Source organism: Cinclus cinclus, chromosome 2 (genome assembly GCF_963662255.1).
Source record: "Cinclus cinclus chromosome 2, bCinCin1.1, whole genome shotgun sequence".
Lineage (NCBI taxonomy): Eukaryota > Metazoa > Chordata > Aves > Passeriformes > Cinclidae > Cinclus > Cinclus cinclus.
In genome coordinates this window covers 78555038-78574782 of record NC_085047.1, presented here as the reverse complement: position 1 = coordinate 78574782, position 19745 = coordinate 78555038, and the positions used below count along the sequence as shown (strand labels likewise).

The window sequence follows — 19745 nt, the reverse complement described above, 5'->3', positions numbered from 1 at the left end:
CTGTTACAGCACAGTTAGCAGGAGTGGTATTAACTTGAACAATCACTAAGCACAAAAGGCACGGGCTACAGTTTCTTTCCTCTTGCTTTGCAAATCTGATAAGGAGATGAGGTTTGTAGCAGGTATTTTAGCTCACTTCTAGCAAATGGCTGAAGGTTTCCTTGAACTTGGCTTAGCAGTGAAATTGCTCTGTATACTGATACTCCTTAATAGCCATAAAAACTATTACTGGAATTGAAACAAACAGTAAATTACCCTGCCACACTACTTTGTGAGTTAAGGAGGTGCTTTTGGTTATTTCAGCATCCTGTTTGTGGAACCATGTACAGTATTTCACTGGAATTACAGTAAGAAAGGGGTTCTAATGTCTAAGGCATATCTATTGGAATTAGAATCCCGGCTCCAACCAGAAGTTTGCTTCACAGCATGGGATTCTTTTTTGGGAAAACTTTGCATCCATTTGCTGTGCAATAATTATAAAAAATCATGCTGCTGACTGTCTTTACTAATAAAGGGTTCTGCATGATTTTGGCGTGGAAAATACTTGTACTTCATGTTTCTGAAATAGCTACACCATAACATCTATAGTTGGTGTGCTTTGCAGGGTGAATTTTTAGTCTAGAACAAGGAGGAAATAGAAACTTGCTGATTTCTCTTCCCAGGTTTATCCTACTACCATAAATGCTTATCACTGGCCACTGAGATTTAAAACTTACTTACAGATAGTGAGTTACTACATGGCAAAACTTACCTTTGACAAAGTGTTTAATTTTGATTTAAAGAAAGAAAAAAATCATGCGTTTCTGTGACCTTTGACACACTTGTGTGTCAAGTATTCTGTTGTTTCTTTTTTTCCTGAGAATTTAAAGGAAAAGAAAACTGTGTATGCAGGCAAAAAACAAGACCAGATCACTCGTGCATCCTCAAACCACCTTTCCTCTCATACTCCTATTTCAGGATATTACTTTTGCCTCTGTTTCCTCTTATCTTTTTTTGCTGGCATCTGATTTGCATTTAGCCTGACTTTGAGGGCTTTTTTGTTTTCCCCCTTCCTACAGACCTGAAAAGATGGCCAAACTTCCTGTTATTTTAGGAAATCTGGATGTTACAATTGACAACGTGTCACCAGATTTTCCAAGTAAGTATTAACAAACAGTGTTAAATTGTCATTCAGGCTTCAGGCTTCTTCCTCTTCAGTTCTTTATTTGTTTTTTTTTTTCAATGTATTTTCAGATTACGTTAACTCATCATACATTCCCATGAAACAGTTTGAAAACAGTACCAAGACCCTCACAGCATTTGAAATAGAGGAGTTTGTTCCCTGTATACCAAAATGTACTCAGCCTTTTACCATCTACAACAATCATCTTTATGTTTATCCGAAGCACTTAAAATATGACAGTCAAAAGTCTTTTGCAAAGGTGAGTCGAGGAAACCTGTATCACCTTCTTTCTCATGTTAAGATTGTTTACGTATTTATTTCTGTGATGATCCTTATGATTAATTGCTTGGGTTTATGTTTTTAACTACTGCTTTAGGCTAGAAATATCGCAGTGTGTGTTGAGTTCAAGGATTCTGATGAAGAGGATTCTTTGCCTTTGAAGGTTAGTCTTCACATTTTTGTGGCTGATAGAAGTAAATAGTGAGCAGTTAGGTAAGTAACAGTAGTACTGGATTAATTGATACAGTTTGGGATGGTGGCTTGAGAGTAAATTCTGGATAGGTTGCTTGTTTCTGATAAAAGAGATTTCTAAAGAGTCCTCAGAGCATTTAATATTTTTTCACTAAAATTCCATATATAAACTTGTTGCAAACGAGGGTCGCTTATACCTGCTCCCCTGTAAGTTAAAACATTAAAGATTTATATCAACTGCAGAGCCAAGTTCCATTTTATGAGCTGTCACAGTGTATAAAAGGTGCCTGGAAGAGCAGAAGTAGAGAAATGCAGAGACATCATGAAGTGAAATTCAGTGTTGGCTCTACTGCATAGCAGGCAGACTAAACATCATGTAAAGAAACCAAGTTAAACACAAGTTAAAATATTTTAAATTCTGGGTGAGACATTCTAAGCTGAGAGTAATACGGGATCACAGGGTCTTTTTGTTCTTTTTTCCTTTTGTCTATTCTTAGTGTATCTATGGAAGGCCTGGTGGACCAGTATTTACTAGAAGTGCATTTGCTGCTGTTCTGCATCACCATCAAAATCCAGAGTTTTATGATGAGGTAAGCTGCCTTTCTGAGGAAACTTTTAGCAGGTCAGGTAGTATGTAAGTTTCAAAATACAAGAAAATATTAGAAGATTGAAAAGTTCCCAGTTGAATCAGGTCACCTTTCTAGGGATTTCCTTTAAGTTTTTGTGTGTTTGATTTGTGGTCTAGCTTCAAATTACATACCACATGGAATTGGTTTTTAAATGTAGAACTGGTAACATATCAGTGCTCTAGCTGAAAACTTCTAGAGAGATTTCTTTGCCTTTCAGATTAAAATAGAATTGCCCACTCAGTTACATGAAAAGCACCATTTGTTGTTCACCTTCTACCATGTCAGCTGTGATAATTCAAGCAAAGGGAGTACAAAGAAGAAAGATGTTGTTGAAACACAAGGTTTGTGCATTAATGCTTTATTTTCAGTAATTACTAGGGAATTTTTTTTGAAGTATGCTTATCTGGTAACCCATAATTTTTGTTATCCATATAATGCTTTCTGATTACATAGTACTGACTGAATATTTAATAAGATATTTCTTCTAATTTAAATGTTTCAAATTTTGATTTAGAGTGTCCATCAAATGTATAATGTTTTTCAAAATCAGTGATGATTACTTTGTGCATTCAATATTTTGTACTTCTTTGAGTTCAAATCATTTGGCCTTTACAGTAATATTTCCTGTTTTATGAGTTACCTGTCAGAATTGTTTGGTAATTATTTGTTGTAAGGGTGTATGTGAAGTTTCATAATATTTAAAATTACCTGCCTTTCATATTCTGTAGTTGGGTATTCATGGCTTCCTTTGATAAAAGATGGAAGAGTGGTCACCAATGAGCAACAAATCCCAGTGTCAGCAAATCTTCCATCAGGCTATCTTAGTTATCAAGAAGTGGGTGTTGGAAAGGTATGTTGTAGAAAGTTACTCTAACCTTAAAAAAGAATCCAAACATTGTGGAGAAAAGGTTTGGTTGTAATTCCCCAGTCTGGTGATAAGATTTAAGTAATTTTCTAGCAGAATTTATTTTCTTTTATAGTTGATATGGTATGCTTGTCTGACGTAGACAAACCCAAAGAGACATGGGAGACAAAAAAAAAGTATTAGGGCAGGTTGAGTCAAATTATTGTCAAAGTCAGAAGGTTAAGTTGTTACATACTCACTTCCGTTGTTATTTAGTTCATATAATTAAGAAATACTTAATTTTCATTTTCTATGGTAATAATTAACTAAAAGTTACAATAATTTAAACATTTAAAATTATTTTGAGTTTATGAAGGTATGCAAATAATCTGAAGTCCTTTAATAAATTTTTTTTAGCATTTCATGCTGTCTCCTTTCAGTAAGTCCTTTATTCCTGAAAAAGTCTTATTCACACATCTTGATTTTTGTGATCTCTATACTTCACAAGTAAAATTTATGGTTGTATTTTTCAAAGCAGAAAGCTTGCATAATTGTAGTAATAAAAATCGTACCAAGGAGGATACAAAACAAAAATGTGATAAGGAATTTGATGAAGAGATTGAAATGCAGAGACAAAATTGATTAATTTTGGAGGAAGAGACCTAAAATCAACAGCAAGAGGTGCTGCTCTCCTCCTGCTCTACCACCTGGTCTTTTTCAAATTCTGCTGTAAGCTTTCCAATCATCATCTCCTTCACATCTTTCATCTTCTCACATAGGTGTATTCTTTATTCCTCTGCTGTTTCTCTGCTCATGCCCATGGGTAGAAGGTTAGGACCAGTATGACTAATTATAGATTTAGCAATAAAATCTCTCCCTAACTGGCTGTCAGGGTCAGCATTCTCATTCTCAGTTCTTTGGAAGTGGGATGAGAAGGAAGGACTGGCTGCTATGTATCAGTGATATATGTTAAGTTTTAAACCTTGTGAGTATCTGTGGAAATCCTTGTGTTATTTTTCTGAGAGAACTAGTAAATATTTCTTTCTAGTCAAAAGTTTCTTTGCAGAATTGTAGGGGAAACATAAAATCTGTGACTCGTAGAGAATCAATTTTGCTAGCCATCAATGAAAATACTGTGGGACTTGTAAAAAACATTTTAAGCTTCATAAATGCTTTTGGAAATATTGCCTGCATAATTTTGCTTTTTTATGACTTTATTCATTGCACACTGCATTTCTTCAACCTGTTTTTTTTGTTTTTTAAAGAAGTGTTGCTAATGGTACTGTTAATTGTTTTACTTTAATATACTGCTACATTATTTTACTTTTCCCCCTCATGTGTGTGTGCAGCATTCTGGTCCTGAAATTAAATGGGTAGATGGAGGCAAACAACTGTTAAAAATATCCACTCATCTGGTGTCAACTGTGTATACACAGGTGAGTTATAAAACAAATTTAATTAGAGAACCTTTCAGGAATTATGTGTGTTTGTAGTATGCATAGTATATATGGGAAAATTATAAAATTCAGTATGCTTATTTCTTTTTTGTCTCTTGGGCTTTTCTCATGGTTACATCAGATCTGAAAAACAGAAGATCTTAAATGGAAGCTATTCAAAACATGAACCTTTTTTCCCCTGTCATCCATTCCAGTCTGAATTTTCCAGTTAGATGAGAGGTCATAGTTGTCTAAAAGCTGTTTACTGGCATGCCTGCAAAGCAATGAGTCCTGGTAGACCTTTTAATAGAAAACATATTATGATTGGTTGGGATAATTAGGTATGCTATTTTCTGCATGTCAGTAAGAAGCAAATATAGGTAGCATTTTTTATAATGGATATTCAAAAAACATTTGAAATTTCATTTAAAACAATAAGACTTAGTAAGTCTTCAGAACAATACACTTCAACTATTATTTTTGAAAATTGAATCTATGGAAAAAGATATGTATTTATTCATATAAATATAAATCTTTTTAATGGATCATAGATAGTAATGTTAGCTATTGTTTAATTTGTTGTTCTTTTTGTCTTTGACAGGACCAGCACTTGCATAATTTTTTCCAGTACTGTCAGAAAACAGAGTCCGGAGCTCATGCACTAGGAACTGATCTTGTAAAATATCTTAAGGTATGAAATAGCAGTTAATAACAGATTATATAATTCATTTATGCTTTTGCAAAGCCTTGGAGCTTTCAGACATTTTATAGGACTCATTTTTCAGTGTGAGAATTAGTACTATGACTCGTATTAATGGAATATGCTGTGGAAAAAGACCACAAAGATACTTTCTGCCTTAAATAAATTTACAATTGTAATGTAAGAGGAAACCACAAAGAAATAATGAGGCAGTATTGCTCAGCCTGATGAGTGGAAATTTCAAAACACTAATGGCTTAGTTTGTCAAAATAATCAAATTGAACTGTATGGAAATTATGAAGAACCACAACTCTGGATATTTCTAGTATCTTGCTTAGAAGGTCATCATTGTCATGTCTTCAGTTCTCTTTCATGATTAGATCAATAGAGTGCATGGTTTCCAATTCAGCTTTTTCTGACACAGATCACAAAGAAAGAAAGAAAGAACATTTTGTGTCCTGAATAGCCTGGATGTGCAGGCTAACAGTCAGAGACAAGACAGCCGCTTAACTCTTAACACTCAGTGGAAATGTTTACATTTGTTGTCTGCATGCACGTTGAGCAAATGAATTCTTTTTGTCAAATTCCCTTTAATTCCAGGGAATTTTGTGGCATAATAGTTTGTAGGATGAATTTCATACCCTGCCTTTTCTGTTAGGGTGGTTATATCTGTAGGATCATTTGCATGTGATGGAAGGCAAAGGCATATCAGGAAGAAATTGTCATTAATAATTCACTGTCTCCAATTTCCATTAAGTAGTTAGGGATTTTAGTTCATCCTGGGTTTTAACATAGTTGCTTGTTTATTGCTTAGCTGTAACTAGTATAATTAGTATTGCACTTAGCACAGGTAAGAAATCTTCATGTTTTTGTGGAATTTCTGTTTTCTACATGTCTGCATTGGTGGATGAAGTACCAAAATATACCAGTGTCAGTCTCAGTGTGCTGTTGGGTACAGACTTTTCACTGAATCATTACCTAGAGTGCATTTCAGTGGAAAAGTACAAATAAGTACTTCTAAAATGCAGTTAATAACACCTAACTTATACCCTAATTTACTTTTCTGTAGAAAACATTTACTAAATATTTATACTAGAGAATACCCTCAATTGCTTTCTATGCCATATTTTTGGTATTAAACACCAAATGGTGCAAACATCTTGTATTTTTGGAAAAAGACTTGCAATAAATTCTATGGTTTCAGAACTTGTGATTTAAATGCTGTTGATTCACAGGACTGACAGTATTACTACTCTCTTTTAGAGTCTTCATGCTATGGAAGGCCATGTGATGATAGCTTTCCTGCCAACTGTTCTAAACCAGTTGTTCAGAGTTCTCACCAGAGCAACTCAAGAGGAAGTTGCAGTCAACGTGACAAGGTAAAGAATTTTAAGAGGTTCATAGAGTCGATGTGATGACTGGATTATCACATAAATCTCTAACTGAGTAGCATTTTTGTTGTTGCAATCACAGCTTTTTTATAGGTTTACTTGTTTTCTGACTTCTGTTTAGGGTTATTATCCATATTGTTGCTCAGTGTCATGAAGAAGGCTTGGATAGCTACCTGAGATCTTATGTGAAGGTAGGTAAAAGTAAATTTAATATTTCTCTTTTTTATTTCCCTAAGAAGGAATATATTTAAATTCAGTTGCATCTATTTAATTTCAATTCTTTCATATTATGCCATAATTTCATATTTAATTCTATTTTTCCTCCCCAAGTATGCATATAAAGCTGAACCCTATGTTGCTTCTGAATATAAGACAGTACATGAAGAGTTGACAAAGTCAATGACAACAATTTTGAAGCCATCTGCTGACTTTCTTACGAGCAACAAGCTGCTTAAGGTATATGTTGAACTGTTCTTTTTTACTGTATGGTTCTTATCTAGTCATAACTGAAGAACAGGAACTAAATTATTGAAATAGTTGTTGAATGCATGTGGCAGTCTTACTGAATGTATTCTTTTCTCTGCAGTATTCATGGTTTTTCTTTGACGTTCTGATAAAATCAATGGCTCAACATTTGATAGAAAACTCTAAAGTGAAGGTATGTCAACTTTTGCAAAAAAAACATTTGAAGGAAGATCTATATGGTCTCTTCTTTTTCCAATCCCATGTTTCAGAAAGGGAGAGAAAGAGGCAGCAGGAGAAATCAGTTGAAATATTAGATAGAAGAAACTACAGGGCTGGATTTAGCATTAATATAATAGAATAAACCCTTAAAATCCATATAGTAGAGCAGGCTGTGTAAATCATCAGACTCTCAATTAGGAATCTGTAATTCTTGTGGTACAAAGAAATTGGGAGCAGTAGATAACTGTGGACTTTGATGTAAGCACTATCCAAAAAAATGTGGGCTTTTTCCTAAGCAGTACTGTAGCTGTGATATTAAATGACCCTGAGAACAGTGAGTCATGACATTTAGAGTCTTCTATATGTGGTAAGAAGTGTCAGTATTTAATTTTGTGTTATTTCCTACAATGGAAGGAGAATGCCAAACTTTTAGAAATGCATTTTTTCTGCAAAGTTAGCCTGTAAGCAGTGTTTTTTGCATTGGTGATAACTTTTTAGTTTATTTGCTTTTGGATTGAAACAAGTCTTGAAAGTTTTAAGTATACAATATAGTCTTAGCTGAGTAACGTATCAGATTGTGATATTGTTATAACTGTTTTCACTTAAAATATAACTGGAAGTCTGAAGTACATGAGGGAAAAATTATTGTACAATGATCAGGTAAAAAGCTTTATAGTTCCACACATGATACTCGGTAATATGATCAGTAGAGTTTGAGTCCCAGTTTGAGTAACCTCATTGTTACCTTCTCTGTAATGCAAAAGAGAGAGGTGAAAAAACTTGCTGCAGTTTGCAAGTATTCTCACCCCTGAACATTCCTTCTTGATTTACAAACCCCTTAAATATAAACTATTTAGCTAGATTTTTTTCTGCCATACTAGATAATGTAATAAATGCAACATGCACTCAGATATTTCCTGCTTAAGATATCTGATAAAAAGACATTTCTATGTGCAGCAAAATTATTTCTACAGCAAGAATTATGTTTAATTACTGTCCAACAAAGACTGAGCTACAAGGGCATTGTAGGACACTGTCATTCTCACAACACAGTCTTTGGTTCTTATTTGTTATTTCATTCATGAGTACTGTTTATATTTATAAAGGGATCTTCTTCTGCCTAAATATCTATTTTAATTTTTTTTTTTAACTAGAGCTGCAGCTCTAATTTGCACCACAATTGAAACACAAATGAATCAAATTATCTAATCGTTGATTTATGCAGGGCCTTGATAATGACTTGTTCTGCCTAGGAATGTTGCGTTTGATGTAGTTCAAAAAGCTATTTAAATAAAAGTACTTAGACCATATGGATGTTTTGATTTCAGTTTTCAAAAAGAAAAGACATAATGACTGTACAGTTGAAACAATTTTTGCCAATGTCATCAGCCTCACACCACATATCATTAAGTCTCTAAAGACAAAAGACAGAATTTTTAGTAAAGGTTGTAAGATGTAGAGAAATAAAAGAGACTCTGCAGTGCCAAAAAGCTGAAGAGCACTTACTGATCATAATTTATCAGAGTGTACAAATTCATTGATGAAGATAATATAGGTGGTGAATGGAAAGAAAGAAATTATGAATTAAGAGGAAATCTTTTAAGCTAATTGGCAAACTACCAAAAAGTAAGAGAAGAGAGTTCTGATTGTGCTAACTTAAAAACACAGAGAGTAAGATTCTCATGCCTGAAGAGATGAGATTTTGAAGTCGCTGAGGCGTAAGAGAGAGAAAGAAGCATGGATGACAATTTCCTCAATGGTGAAAGCAGTTATTTATTACCAAGATAGTTGGAGAACAGCAAAACATGGGGTTTTTTCAAGACAGAAGAAACTGATAATGTAGTTAGTATATGTGAACCAGCTGGTGTCTGCTTTGCAGAGGAAGATGGGTAAAATTAAAAGATTCCCTCTTATTCTTAAGCTTGTGCTATTTATTGAAGTATATAAAAATATTAATGCATTATACTTAGAAGATTTTTTACATGTGGTTTATGTCATCAAAGACTTCCTTGCTTGAATTTCAGTAATAGTTGCTAGTCCATGTTACAATATTTTCTTTTAAACAAATGATCCTTCTCCCCCTTCAGTCTAGAAAATGAGAATGTTCAAAAACTGTTTCCTTTCTCCCTGTCAGGTTATCTGTATGTTATCTAAAGTATGTTTTTTTAATATAGTCTACTGTTATGAAGCATATTTAATATTGCATCTGAATTAATTTCTAGCTGTTGAGAAACCAGAGATTTTCTGCCTCCTTTCATCATGCAGTGGAAACAGTTGTTAATATGCTAATGCCACACATCACTCAGAAGTACAGAGACAATCCAGAGGCCTCAAAAAATGCAAACCATAGCCTGGCTGCCTTTATTAAAGTAGGTGCACGAGAGAGTTGGACTCGGTGGTTATTCTTTCAATGATATTGCTTCTGTATGGTTTTTACAGAATCTTAAAGCCAACTCATATAAAGATGAATATGCATGAAGCCTTTTAAATGTAATTTTATGTCCATGTTAAAATGCATTGAAGTATAATTTGCATCTTCTGTAATCAAGATGACATCCATTCAGAAATTTGGTAATTTAAGAAATTAATTTATATTTTATTCAAAATGTATTTTAATTTTTTTTCCGTTAAAAATATCATCTGGATTGCCTTCAAATCCTGCAGAAGTTTACAGTAGTGCTTTATTTGCATGCATTTTATGTGGGAAGACTTTCAGTGCCTTTAATTTTTCAGCCCATAATATCTACTAGGGAGAAAAAAGGATGGGAATTGAAATGGTACATAAAAATTCTAGTGACATTACATTTTCATTTCTGTCAAGATAGAGTTCTTTTCAAACTGCTTTTTATTTGTGATTTAAAATCAGCACTCTTAAGGGAAAATTTAGTATTCATATATGTGTGCATACATTTAGTTTGCTTGTTTTATTGTTTTTTATATTCAAACAGTAATGTCAACAATGTATTTGGAAAATGAACTTATTAAATAAAGAAATATAATTACTGAATGCAGAGGCAGTAGTAAATCAATTCTATCTTGGTTTCACTTGTTCTCCCCAGAGGTGTTTCACTTTTATGGATAGAGGCTTTGTTTTCAAGCAAATCAATAATTACATCAGCTGCTTTGCCCCAGGAGATCCAAAGGTACTCTGTTTTGAAACAAGCTGTTTTTACAAGTTGTCTCTTCTTGATGCATGGGGATAAAGTCCTGCATTAAGTCTTCAGACCTTTTCCTGTGGTTATATTAGAAGTCCATGCTTTGTTCCTAGAGCATTATTTTCCATCAAACCACTGTTTCCTATTTTGATTCCCATCTTCAGGTGCAGTTTTGCCATCCTAGAGTGTGTGAATCACGGAAGTAGTGGGGTGTGGGGGTGCAACACTGAGCAGAAATTTTGAGCATGAGTGCAAGAAATCTGAAGTTGGAAGAGCTGATATTGAATATCCTAAGCTACACTTACTGGAGTGGGGAAAGCATGTATCAGATGCCCAAAGAATTTCTGCTGTGTGTCCAAACTTTTCTTGCATCAGTACATAATAGGGTTGTAAACTTCGGACAATGGGAATAGTAAATAGGACCAGTTGTTAAGTAACAGTTATGCTGGTTCTATTTTGTGCTGACATGTGGAACTTTGACAGGTCTATATCCAGCATGATGCAAGACTGAAATGAATCACCCTTTTGTGTTTAAAATTTGTTTTTAATATGTTATTCAAATCATTGCATCAGTTGTTTAATTTATACTTTCTTTTTGCAGGCTCTTTTTGAATTCAAATTTGAATTTCTTCGTGTAGTCTGTAATCATGAGCACTATATACCTTTGAATCTACCAATGCCATTTGGAAAAGGCAGAGTTCAGAGATACCAAGGTAAATTCTTCTGAAGTAGTGTATGACATACTTCTTGTATGTCAGCTTTTTATTATTAGATGTGTACACTGTGTAACTTCAGGTCTGTGAGATGATGGAAAGCTTGAAATTGTTAAAAAGAAATCTAAAGTTTCAATCCTTTCACTGGAAGTTAAAGGAAGTGCTTAGGTAGCAGAGTAATTTTTCCAAAGAAAGAAATTATATTTTTTTCATGTATTCATTCAGGTTTGAAGGGACTTGAGTAGGTCTGTAGCCTAGTTTTCTGATTTGATCATGTCAGGCCTTCCTTTCTCTAGAAGAGCTAGTCCTTGCACAGCTGGTGCCATTGCAGGAAGTTTGTCCACCCCAGGTGCAGAATTTTTCATTATTTCTTATGGAATTTGATTGCCATTTCTCTAGAATCTAGATTCTTCTGAAATGCAGCTCTGCCCTTTGAGCAAATGGACTGTACCTATCCACAAGGATCATGAGGATCTCCCCTTTCAGATTGTTGATGAAGTAGTATTAAGTAGGATAGTCCTTGGGAAACTCTGGCAACTGTCTCCAAGTAGAGTACAAACCATTAACCTCCATCTTTTGAGCCCAGTGATCCACATAGTTATTTTTCACATTTGGGTGTCTCTTCACCTAGACTGAAATGTCTCAGCTTGGATACAATGACCATGTTGACATCTGCTATTCTCCCTTTAAAACAGACCAGTCTTGCAACATTGTTTGCCCTGGTAAATTTATTTTGGCCATTCCCAGTCACACTGTTCTTCACTTGAGGAGAAATGACTTCACCGTGCCTTAACAAAGGTGATAGTAAGCAATCTTCCAATGGCACCAGTTAACTCTCTCAGTGTCTCATCTGGTGGTGTGGATTTGCATGACTGGAGGTCTCTCAGGGACCTCATGACTGAGGTCTCTCAGGGGGTCCCTGAGCTGATCCTTATCCAATGGCACTTATTGTCTTTCTTGAGGATAGTCTCTGGACTGTTAAGGCCTGGAATCATGTCAGCAAAGGATAAGTAACACAGTTATCAAGTACCTCAGCCTTATCCAAGCCCACTGTCTCTAAATCACAGTCCCCATTTAGCAAATATCCCTTGTTTTCCTTGTTCAGGGGTTTAATGCTAATGTAGTGGTAACAGCTCTTCTTCTTGTTGCGATGTCCATTACCAGTTTTAGCTGTAGCTAAGCTTTGACTTTCCTGGCACTCTCCCTGAATACATCTGTATTCCTCTTTTTTAGCTTGTTCTCGCTTCCACTTCATGGTTCTTTTTTCCATTTTTTCTTGGTGTGTGCAGGAGCTCAGTCATGAACATCCTGTGTCGCCCAGCTGGGTTCCTGGTACTTCCAGTCTTGTGCCAAAACAAGTCACATGTCAGCTGTTGCTTCTGTGGCTGTGAAGACACATTAATTTCTTCCAGGCACTGAACTACAGCAGAAATTACTAAAAAGAGGCAAAGAAGGTGCTTTTACAAGGAATACATAAACATGCCTAACGTGTTTTTTGTGGAATAGGCTTTTTTAAATAAAGTTTTATTCAGTAGACTCTGGTAGTTAGTAAAGTTTAGTATAACTAATTAACACTTTCATCAAGGTAGAGCAAGGTAAAGCAAGATTTGAGACCACGAGCTGAACAGCTGCTTAGAACTTCTGTCTTTGGCTTTTTCAGCCTTCAGGAGTGTCTTGGATAACATTGCATAAATATTTTCATAGAAAAGAGACTATGAGCTCCTGGCTTAGGGAACATTAAAAAATAGCAAATTCAGAGAAGACAGTGTTTCTGATTGCACAATAAAGAAGAGTATAAAATGCTCTGTAGGAACTAGGAGTTCAGCCAGGAAAGAACCCCTTTATCAGAGGTGTTTTTGGCTCTGTTTTGCTTTGTTGTGCAGAAGATATCTCAGGTGATGTGGCTGGCTCTTAAGTGAGTTACAAGAATGCCTGTAGAATGTCTGTGTAGTGGCTGTGCTGTCTCAGATAGGCTTCTTTCTGACTTAAGGGATTCCCTTACCGAGAGAGTTTTTGGAAAATGAAAGTGCTTTGAGATTAGCATCTGGTTTTTGATTACTGTATTGAGCAATCACAGTGAGCATGAGAAACTCTTGGACACCTCAGCTGACGTTGTAAACATATATGTTCTAATAAATTCAGTTTATTAGAGCCCTTCTAGCTACAGTTCCCCTTAAGATGTCAAAAATTCAGTACATAAATGAACTGGATTCTTTTATTACATGAAAAGTACTTGGGAGAGGGACCAGTTTGACTTTGCTGTGTCTGATGTGCTTTACTTCAGCCTTAAGCTGATTGACAAATTGATTTAAATAAAAACATTCCTTACGTGAAACTTGTATTTTACTTCCAGACCTTCAGCTGGACTATTCATTAACTGATGAATTTTGTAAAAATCACTTCTTGGTTGGACTGCTTCTAAGGGAGGTGGGCAATGCCTTACAAGAGTTCAGAGATGTGCGGCAGATTGCCATTAGTGTGCTCAAGAATTTGATGATAAAGCATTCTTTTGATGATAGATATGCTACCAGGGTAAGTCTATTGCTATGCTAGTAGTACAAAATCATAAAGATTAGGAGTGCACACGTACAGAAAGTTTTTTCTTTCATAGAAGAAACCGTTGTTAATTTTCAGCAAAATTATTTCTGCTCAGACTGTAACGAATATTGTATCAAGACCAATCTGCAAATTCCATCTTTTTACCGAATTAAATGACAAAACACCTTTTAATATCATTATATGTGGGCTTGTATTTTAGCACAGTGTACTATAACTGCTGTGCTTAAAGTAATCAGATTTTTCTGTGCGTGTTTTAAGCTCTTCATTTCTTTAAATATTAGCTCTTAATATTTGGCAGTTGCCCTTCTATTATTTATTATTTGTTGAAGTGGGTATAAGAAAACTGCAAGTCGTGGTGGTGAATTTTGAGTGATTTTTAATTTTCCGACTCTTGTTGACATCAGTGGTGCTGTGGAGAAGCCAAAAAAATTGTAGTGAAAGATATCATTAATTCATCTAACATAACATTAATTTACTTGGTTAGTTTTAGCTGAAGTGACATTAATTTTGGAGTTGTTCTGCATTATATTCAGACAGTAAATACAATTTGCTGATCTTCTGTAAATTAGAATGAAATGCAATTCATGAATTTGTGAATGTGAGCTCTGGCTTGGCAAATATTTATTAAGTGCTCTTTTTATTTCTTTTGTAATTTAGGAGTGAATAGATTAAAACTAGTTGGTGATTAAAAATTAAAACTATAATTTTTTAATGAACTGTTAAACTCTATTTAGGGCCATCAGGCAAGAATAGCCACTATGTATTTGCCACTCTTTGGTCTCCTCATAGAAAATGTTCAGAGGATCAATGTTAAAGATGTGTCTCCATTTCCTGTTAACCCTTCCAGCAATGTGAGTGACAATTTCTGTTTGGTATTCTGACTTGTCTTCATCATAATTTATTGGTAACATGCATGTGAAACACTGCATACTCCATGCAAAGAAGGAGCTTCATAAGCTTCAGAATTCTGCAGTTTTTCAGTGCAGTCCAACACTGAAACAAATGGACCACAAGAGGATTGCTAATTTTCTAGAAATTACAGAAGTTAACCCTAAAGGAGTGTGATTTTGAAAGAGCTGTAGTGCAAGAGGACTACAGGAGAATTAATTGAAATGTACTGTGTGAAGAGTATACACTGATATGGTTGTAAACAGTTTCTGAATCTAAGATTTAATTATGCATGTATTTTACTTTTGTCCTTATCTTGTTGTGTTCCATTTAGTATTAAGAAAAAAAAATCGCCCAAACTCTTCCAACAAGATAAATATTTGGGTGTTTGAAATGCAAGTAATGTGAGTCTTTTAGAAATATCTGCTTTATAGTGTTTAAAATTCAATTGAATACTCATTTCTTCAATATTTCCTAAAGTATCTTAAGTTTTAGGGGATCCCAAGCTTCTGCAAATATGCGAACATCTCTTTTGAGCCTATTTAAGAGAAATAAAAATTTAAGGAAGAAATACTTAACAAATATTTCTTTATAAGATGTGTCATATTCACAAAGTCTGTAATATAGGAAAATAATCACATTTTCCTCTCTTCTCCAAACAGAGCACAAAAGATGATGCACAGATTTTGCCAACTGCAAGTCAGTTAGTAACACCACAAAAATCAGGAAACACATTGGATAACAATCTTCCTAAAGATCTGTTTGGTGTTATCTCTGGCATTGGTAAGCACTTAAAAAAAGTATAATAAAGTAATTAAAGAGGACCTTTTTAATTTTTTCAGTCTGTACATGAAATCTGTCTTTTGGGATCTTTTGGGGTTTGCTCTTCTATATGATACTAAAGTTATTTTCTGGAGCAGGGCAGCTTTTTTATCCTGTCAGAGGTGATGGTTAAGATGTAAAAAAAATGGGAAAGGTGATTTTTTTTATGAAATAGACATGCTTCTTCATGGAAGTGTGTATGTATTGCTACTTATGTTTTTAATATATTTATCTACATAGCTGTACATAAGTCGGTGTGTTTGTGTTTACATACATATTTTGATGGAATTCTAGATTAAATTTGTCTTCTTTAAAATTAACCAAATGGAACTAATTATTTGCCTTCTTCAAAAATATATGGTGATTTTAAAAGTCTTGACTGAACTATGGATTGACTTGTATGTATTGTTTGAGATTTTTATGTTGTTTGGGGTTGTGTTTGTTTGTTGTTTTTTTTTTAAGCTTCCCCATATACCACATCAACTCCAAATATTAATAGTGTGAGGAATGCTGACTCAAGAGGCTCTCTTATAAGCACAGACTCAGGAAACAGTCTTCCAGAAAGACACAGTGACAAGAGCAATTCTCTTGACAAGGTAAAAAAAGATAAAAAACAAACCAAGATAAACCCTAAAAGTGTATTTCTATAATTTCATCCTAGTCTCACAGAAGTTAACTACTCTGATCTCCATTGTGAATGGGCTTTCTTGAATAACTTCAAAGCAGTATTTTATGTAAATCTTTTGCAAAATAATTATCTTGTGAACTCCTTTTGCACTGCATTTACTGAGCTGTTTCACAGAAATGCAAACAAATTTTCAATATAGAGACAAAAGCGAGCGGTTATTGTTTCCTCTGCTAGAGAAAGGCACTAGATCAAGTGTACTGAATTTTGCTCGAGAGGACTGAATTCCAGTTAGAAGAGCTTTTTTGATTTTGTGGAGACCAACACTCCATCCCTTTCTATGCTCAATATAGTTAGCATTTTTCAAATGTTGAAAAAAACAGTTGTGCCTTCTCTGAGTGATTTCTTTTATCCTAGTTTGACTTTTCTAAACTGTTTCACTTTAAAGCTGTTACAAGTTAGGAGCTCTGGCTGAAGTAGCTGTGAGGTATTCAGTCCTGTCTTTCTAGAGTTTGTGTCAGTACTGATCACCTTTCATTTTCTTGGCTCTGGTTGTGCAAGTCACAACATGTTAACTTTTTCCCCTTGACTCTGACATGCCTTCGTGTGGCAGAGAGAGAAGCTTCTCAGAAGGCACTCAGCTCATGCTTTGCGCCCAAACGGAGAAGAAGAAGAAGAAGAAGAAGAAAATTCTCACCCTCCAAAGAAAAACCGTGTTACTATGGATTTTTCACTTCTGACAATCCCAGCTTTGCCAGAGAAAATTTTACACACTTCTTTCTCTCTTCAGTTACAAGAAGTATCTGGTTTTTGTGCTTGGTATAGTTCAGCTTCTGAGTGAAGTGTGTGGTCAGTAGTTTTGCCGCTTCTTTGCAACAGTTGAATCTCAAACCCAATGTATGCAATTTGACCATGTAAAATATGTTCAAAGGTCAAACCTGGCGTACATGCACGTGATCTAGTTTAAGTATAAAAAATCCATTCAGTTTAAATAACTGCAGAATTTGAGTCTTGGGGTCTTTGATAGAACTGAAAGTTCTCTTTTGGTATTGACCCAGGTAATAAAGAAATGCCTTGGTATACACTGTTGCTAAATGGCAATGCTGTCATCTTTTACTTAGTTGTCATGTTGTTAATTACTAATGTGTAGTGTTTTCACCCAGTAAAAGGGTTTTCAAAGGAGTCAACATCCTTTGAAAATTCTACTCTGGTCTGCCAATTTAGGTAACACAGGATTTATGTTTTGCATGCTGTTGGTATTTTCCCAAATAATATTTAATCCTGGCTTCTTATTTGTTGCTTTCTGAACTTTCTTTCTAGTAGATCAGTTGTTCAGTGCATGTTGTCTCCAAGTTTTTGCTTATTGCTTGATATCATGATAGCAAAGAGACGTTTTTGTTCTAATTTTCTTTCAGAATAATCTGTAGCATTATGCTTGTGGAATCAGAATAGACTGGAAGTATATCAGTTTCTATATCAACATGTGCATACTTTATAGGTTATTGACGTGTTTTTTAACTAAGCCTCTGAGTAGCTATAATCCTATTTTACCCATGTATATGTTCAACAGTCTTAGTGGGAGTATTATCTAGTGCTCTGGGCAGTTTCTAGAAGTGTAGAAAACACAAATTCTGTTTCTGCTCTGTCACCCCTTGATTGCCTGCTCTGTTATAGCATCCAGAAAGCTGCAGAGTAGCTCCTCCTTGTTCACCAGAGATATTTCAGAGATAAACAGTTTTGAGGTTTTTAGAATCTGCAATAATCAGGCTTATAGAGGTATCCACCACCTCCTAAATTACAGTAACTTCTGGCTAATACTCATCATAGTTTTGCATTCAGTTACACTGTACATCCATTCCGTGACTAGTATGTGATTTACACAGTTACTGGTATCAGATTTACACAAATTGTTTTAGGACAGGAATTCTTTACTGTAACAGAATAAGGAGCATAAAAAGGGCTCAGCAGTCAATGGTTGTGATTGGTGTGAAATGTTCCTTCATGGTTAGTATGCCTTCTGCTTTCAGTTAGGAGTATTCCAGGAAGGGTTGTTCTAATGTTACTTCTTGCTTTGTTTGTGAAACCAAGTGCTTTTCTCCCTTGAGTCTACCTTTGTATTTGTAAATTTTTATAGAAAGCGTTGTACAGATAAATTATACCAGACTGTTGACTTTACAGAAAACTTATTAAATGTCTGGTTCATTTTCCATTTGCATAAGTGGCATATTGGATGTGATAATTAGGCACTGTAAAGGGCATAATTTACACTTTAAACAAAATTTTATACAGTATATCTATAAAAGCTTCAGACTGAAGATTTTGTGACACTTGACTGTGTAGAAATTATTCTTTTACGGGTCTTTGGCCGAAGTTCAATTTCTGTATTTTTACAATTTTTATTTTTCCATTTTGTTTGGTGGTATACATTTTGAAAGACCAATTATGAGCTTTTTTCTTTTTGCACAGACAATGGTACTGTGGGTTGCTGATAAACTTCCCGCAAGTGTAGGAATTACATTAAAAAATGAAACAGGGAGAGGGTTTTGATTTTGTTTGGGTTTGTTTGTATGTTGGAGGAGGAGGGGAGAGCAAGACCAAGTTACTTAGTAATAGTTATTTCTTCCAGAATGCATATTATTGCCCTTCATGTATGTTTTTCTTGAGGTTCTTGAATCTTTAAATGGAACGAATTTTGTAGAGGCAGTCCTGTCTACAGTTCAACATAAAGCCTCTTGAAAAGTAAAGGAGCATATCTATCACCTAACAGTAGCATTTGTTTTTCAAGTATTCAATCTAAGCAGAAGGGGCAGACTTGATTTCTACAATGTGAGTACCTAGGTATAGTTAACTTATTTAATAATCACTCTTAGGTGACTTTTTCTTTTGCTCCTAGGGAAAAAAATACACCTAGAAGGAATTAAAACAAGCAAAGCAAAGAGGCTTAATTTGGTATACTTCATGTGTGTAATGTGTGTTTTAGTGACCCGTCTCTACATGAAACATTTTTGTCTCCATTCTGAGATATTTTTTCTGTTGCAGGAATTATTAAAACAATTGTAAACAATTTAATTTGTTCTCAGTTTAAGAGCTCTACAGCCAAAATATATTTGTTTGCTTTTTAGAATCAACAGAGCAGCACTTTAGGAAGTTCTGTTGTTCGATACGACAAACTTGACCAAGCAGAGATCAAAAGTCTGCTCATGTGTTTCCTTCATATTTTAAGAAGCATGTCAGATGGTAGGTAATTCCTCCTGCTTTTTATAAATTCAAAGTAATTTGGTGGATTTATGCCTGTTATTAAAATACCTTTTCAAAATCAGCAGAATATTTTAGGTGTAGGTACCATGATGTGCTGTGTTTTACAAATATGTGTGATCACTCAAATTAAACTCTGACTGAAACCCTGTAAACATTAAGTGTTCATTATTTATTCAAAGTGTGAGGTCAACTAAAGGACTTTTTAAGAAAGTGAATATTTGTGTGTGATTATACTGTTTGATTTGGAAAACACAGGTGAAGAATAATTCATTGTTCTGTAGAAGTGTCTTGGGCTAGTTTGTTCCTCTGTTCTGCAGAAATTGCTGTGTTACAAGGGACCAAATGATTTGATTGTTGCATATATTTCCATTTCTGCAATATGGGGATGTTAGTGCTTCTTTGTTCTCC

General features: G+C 34.7%; 1 protein-coding gene across 1 annotated transcript in view; it reads left to right on the top strand.

Moving 5' to 3' along the window:
• DOCK9 (dedicator of cytokinesis 9) overlaps window positions 1–19745 on the top strand; it is a 94578-nt gene that overhangs the window by 48688 nt on the left and 26145 nt on the right. The window contains exons 16-35 of the mRNA XM_062514862.1: window positions 1059–1138; window positions 1234–1421; window positions 1539–1604; window positions 2131–2223; window positions 2480–2603; window positions 2991–3112; window positions 4456–4542; window positions 5144–5233; window positions 6506–6621; window positions 6755–6824; window positions 6964–7089; window positions 7220–7291; window positions 9540–9686; window positions 10377–10460; window positions 11074–11185; window positions 13539–13717; window positions 14479–14595; window positions 15295–15415; window positions 15917–16050; window positions 19202–19316. Coding sequence (XP_062370846.1) covers window positions 1059–1138; window positions 1234–1421; window positions 1539–1604; window positions 2131–2223; window positions 2480–2603; window positions 2991–3112; window positions 4456–4542; window positions 5144–5233; window positions 6506–6621; window positions 6755–6824; window positions 6964–7089; window positions 7220–7291; window positions 9540–9686; window positions 10377–10460; window positions 11074–11185; window positions 13539–13717; window positions 14479–14595; window positions 15295–15415; window positions 15917–16050; window positions 19202–19316 — 2243 coding nt within the window. The remainder of the gene's footprint in view (window positions 1–1058; window positions 1139–1233; window positions 1422–1538; window positions 1605–2130; window positions 2224–2479; window positions 2604–2990; window positions 3113–4455; window positions 4543–5143; window positions 5234–6505; window positions 6622–6754; window positions 6825–6963; window positions 7090–7219; window positions 7292–9539; window positions 9687–10376; window positions 10461–11073; window positions 11186–13538; window positions 13718–14478; window positions 14596–15294; window positions 15416–15916; window positions 16051–19201; window positions 19317–19745) is intronic.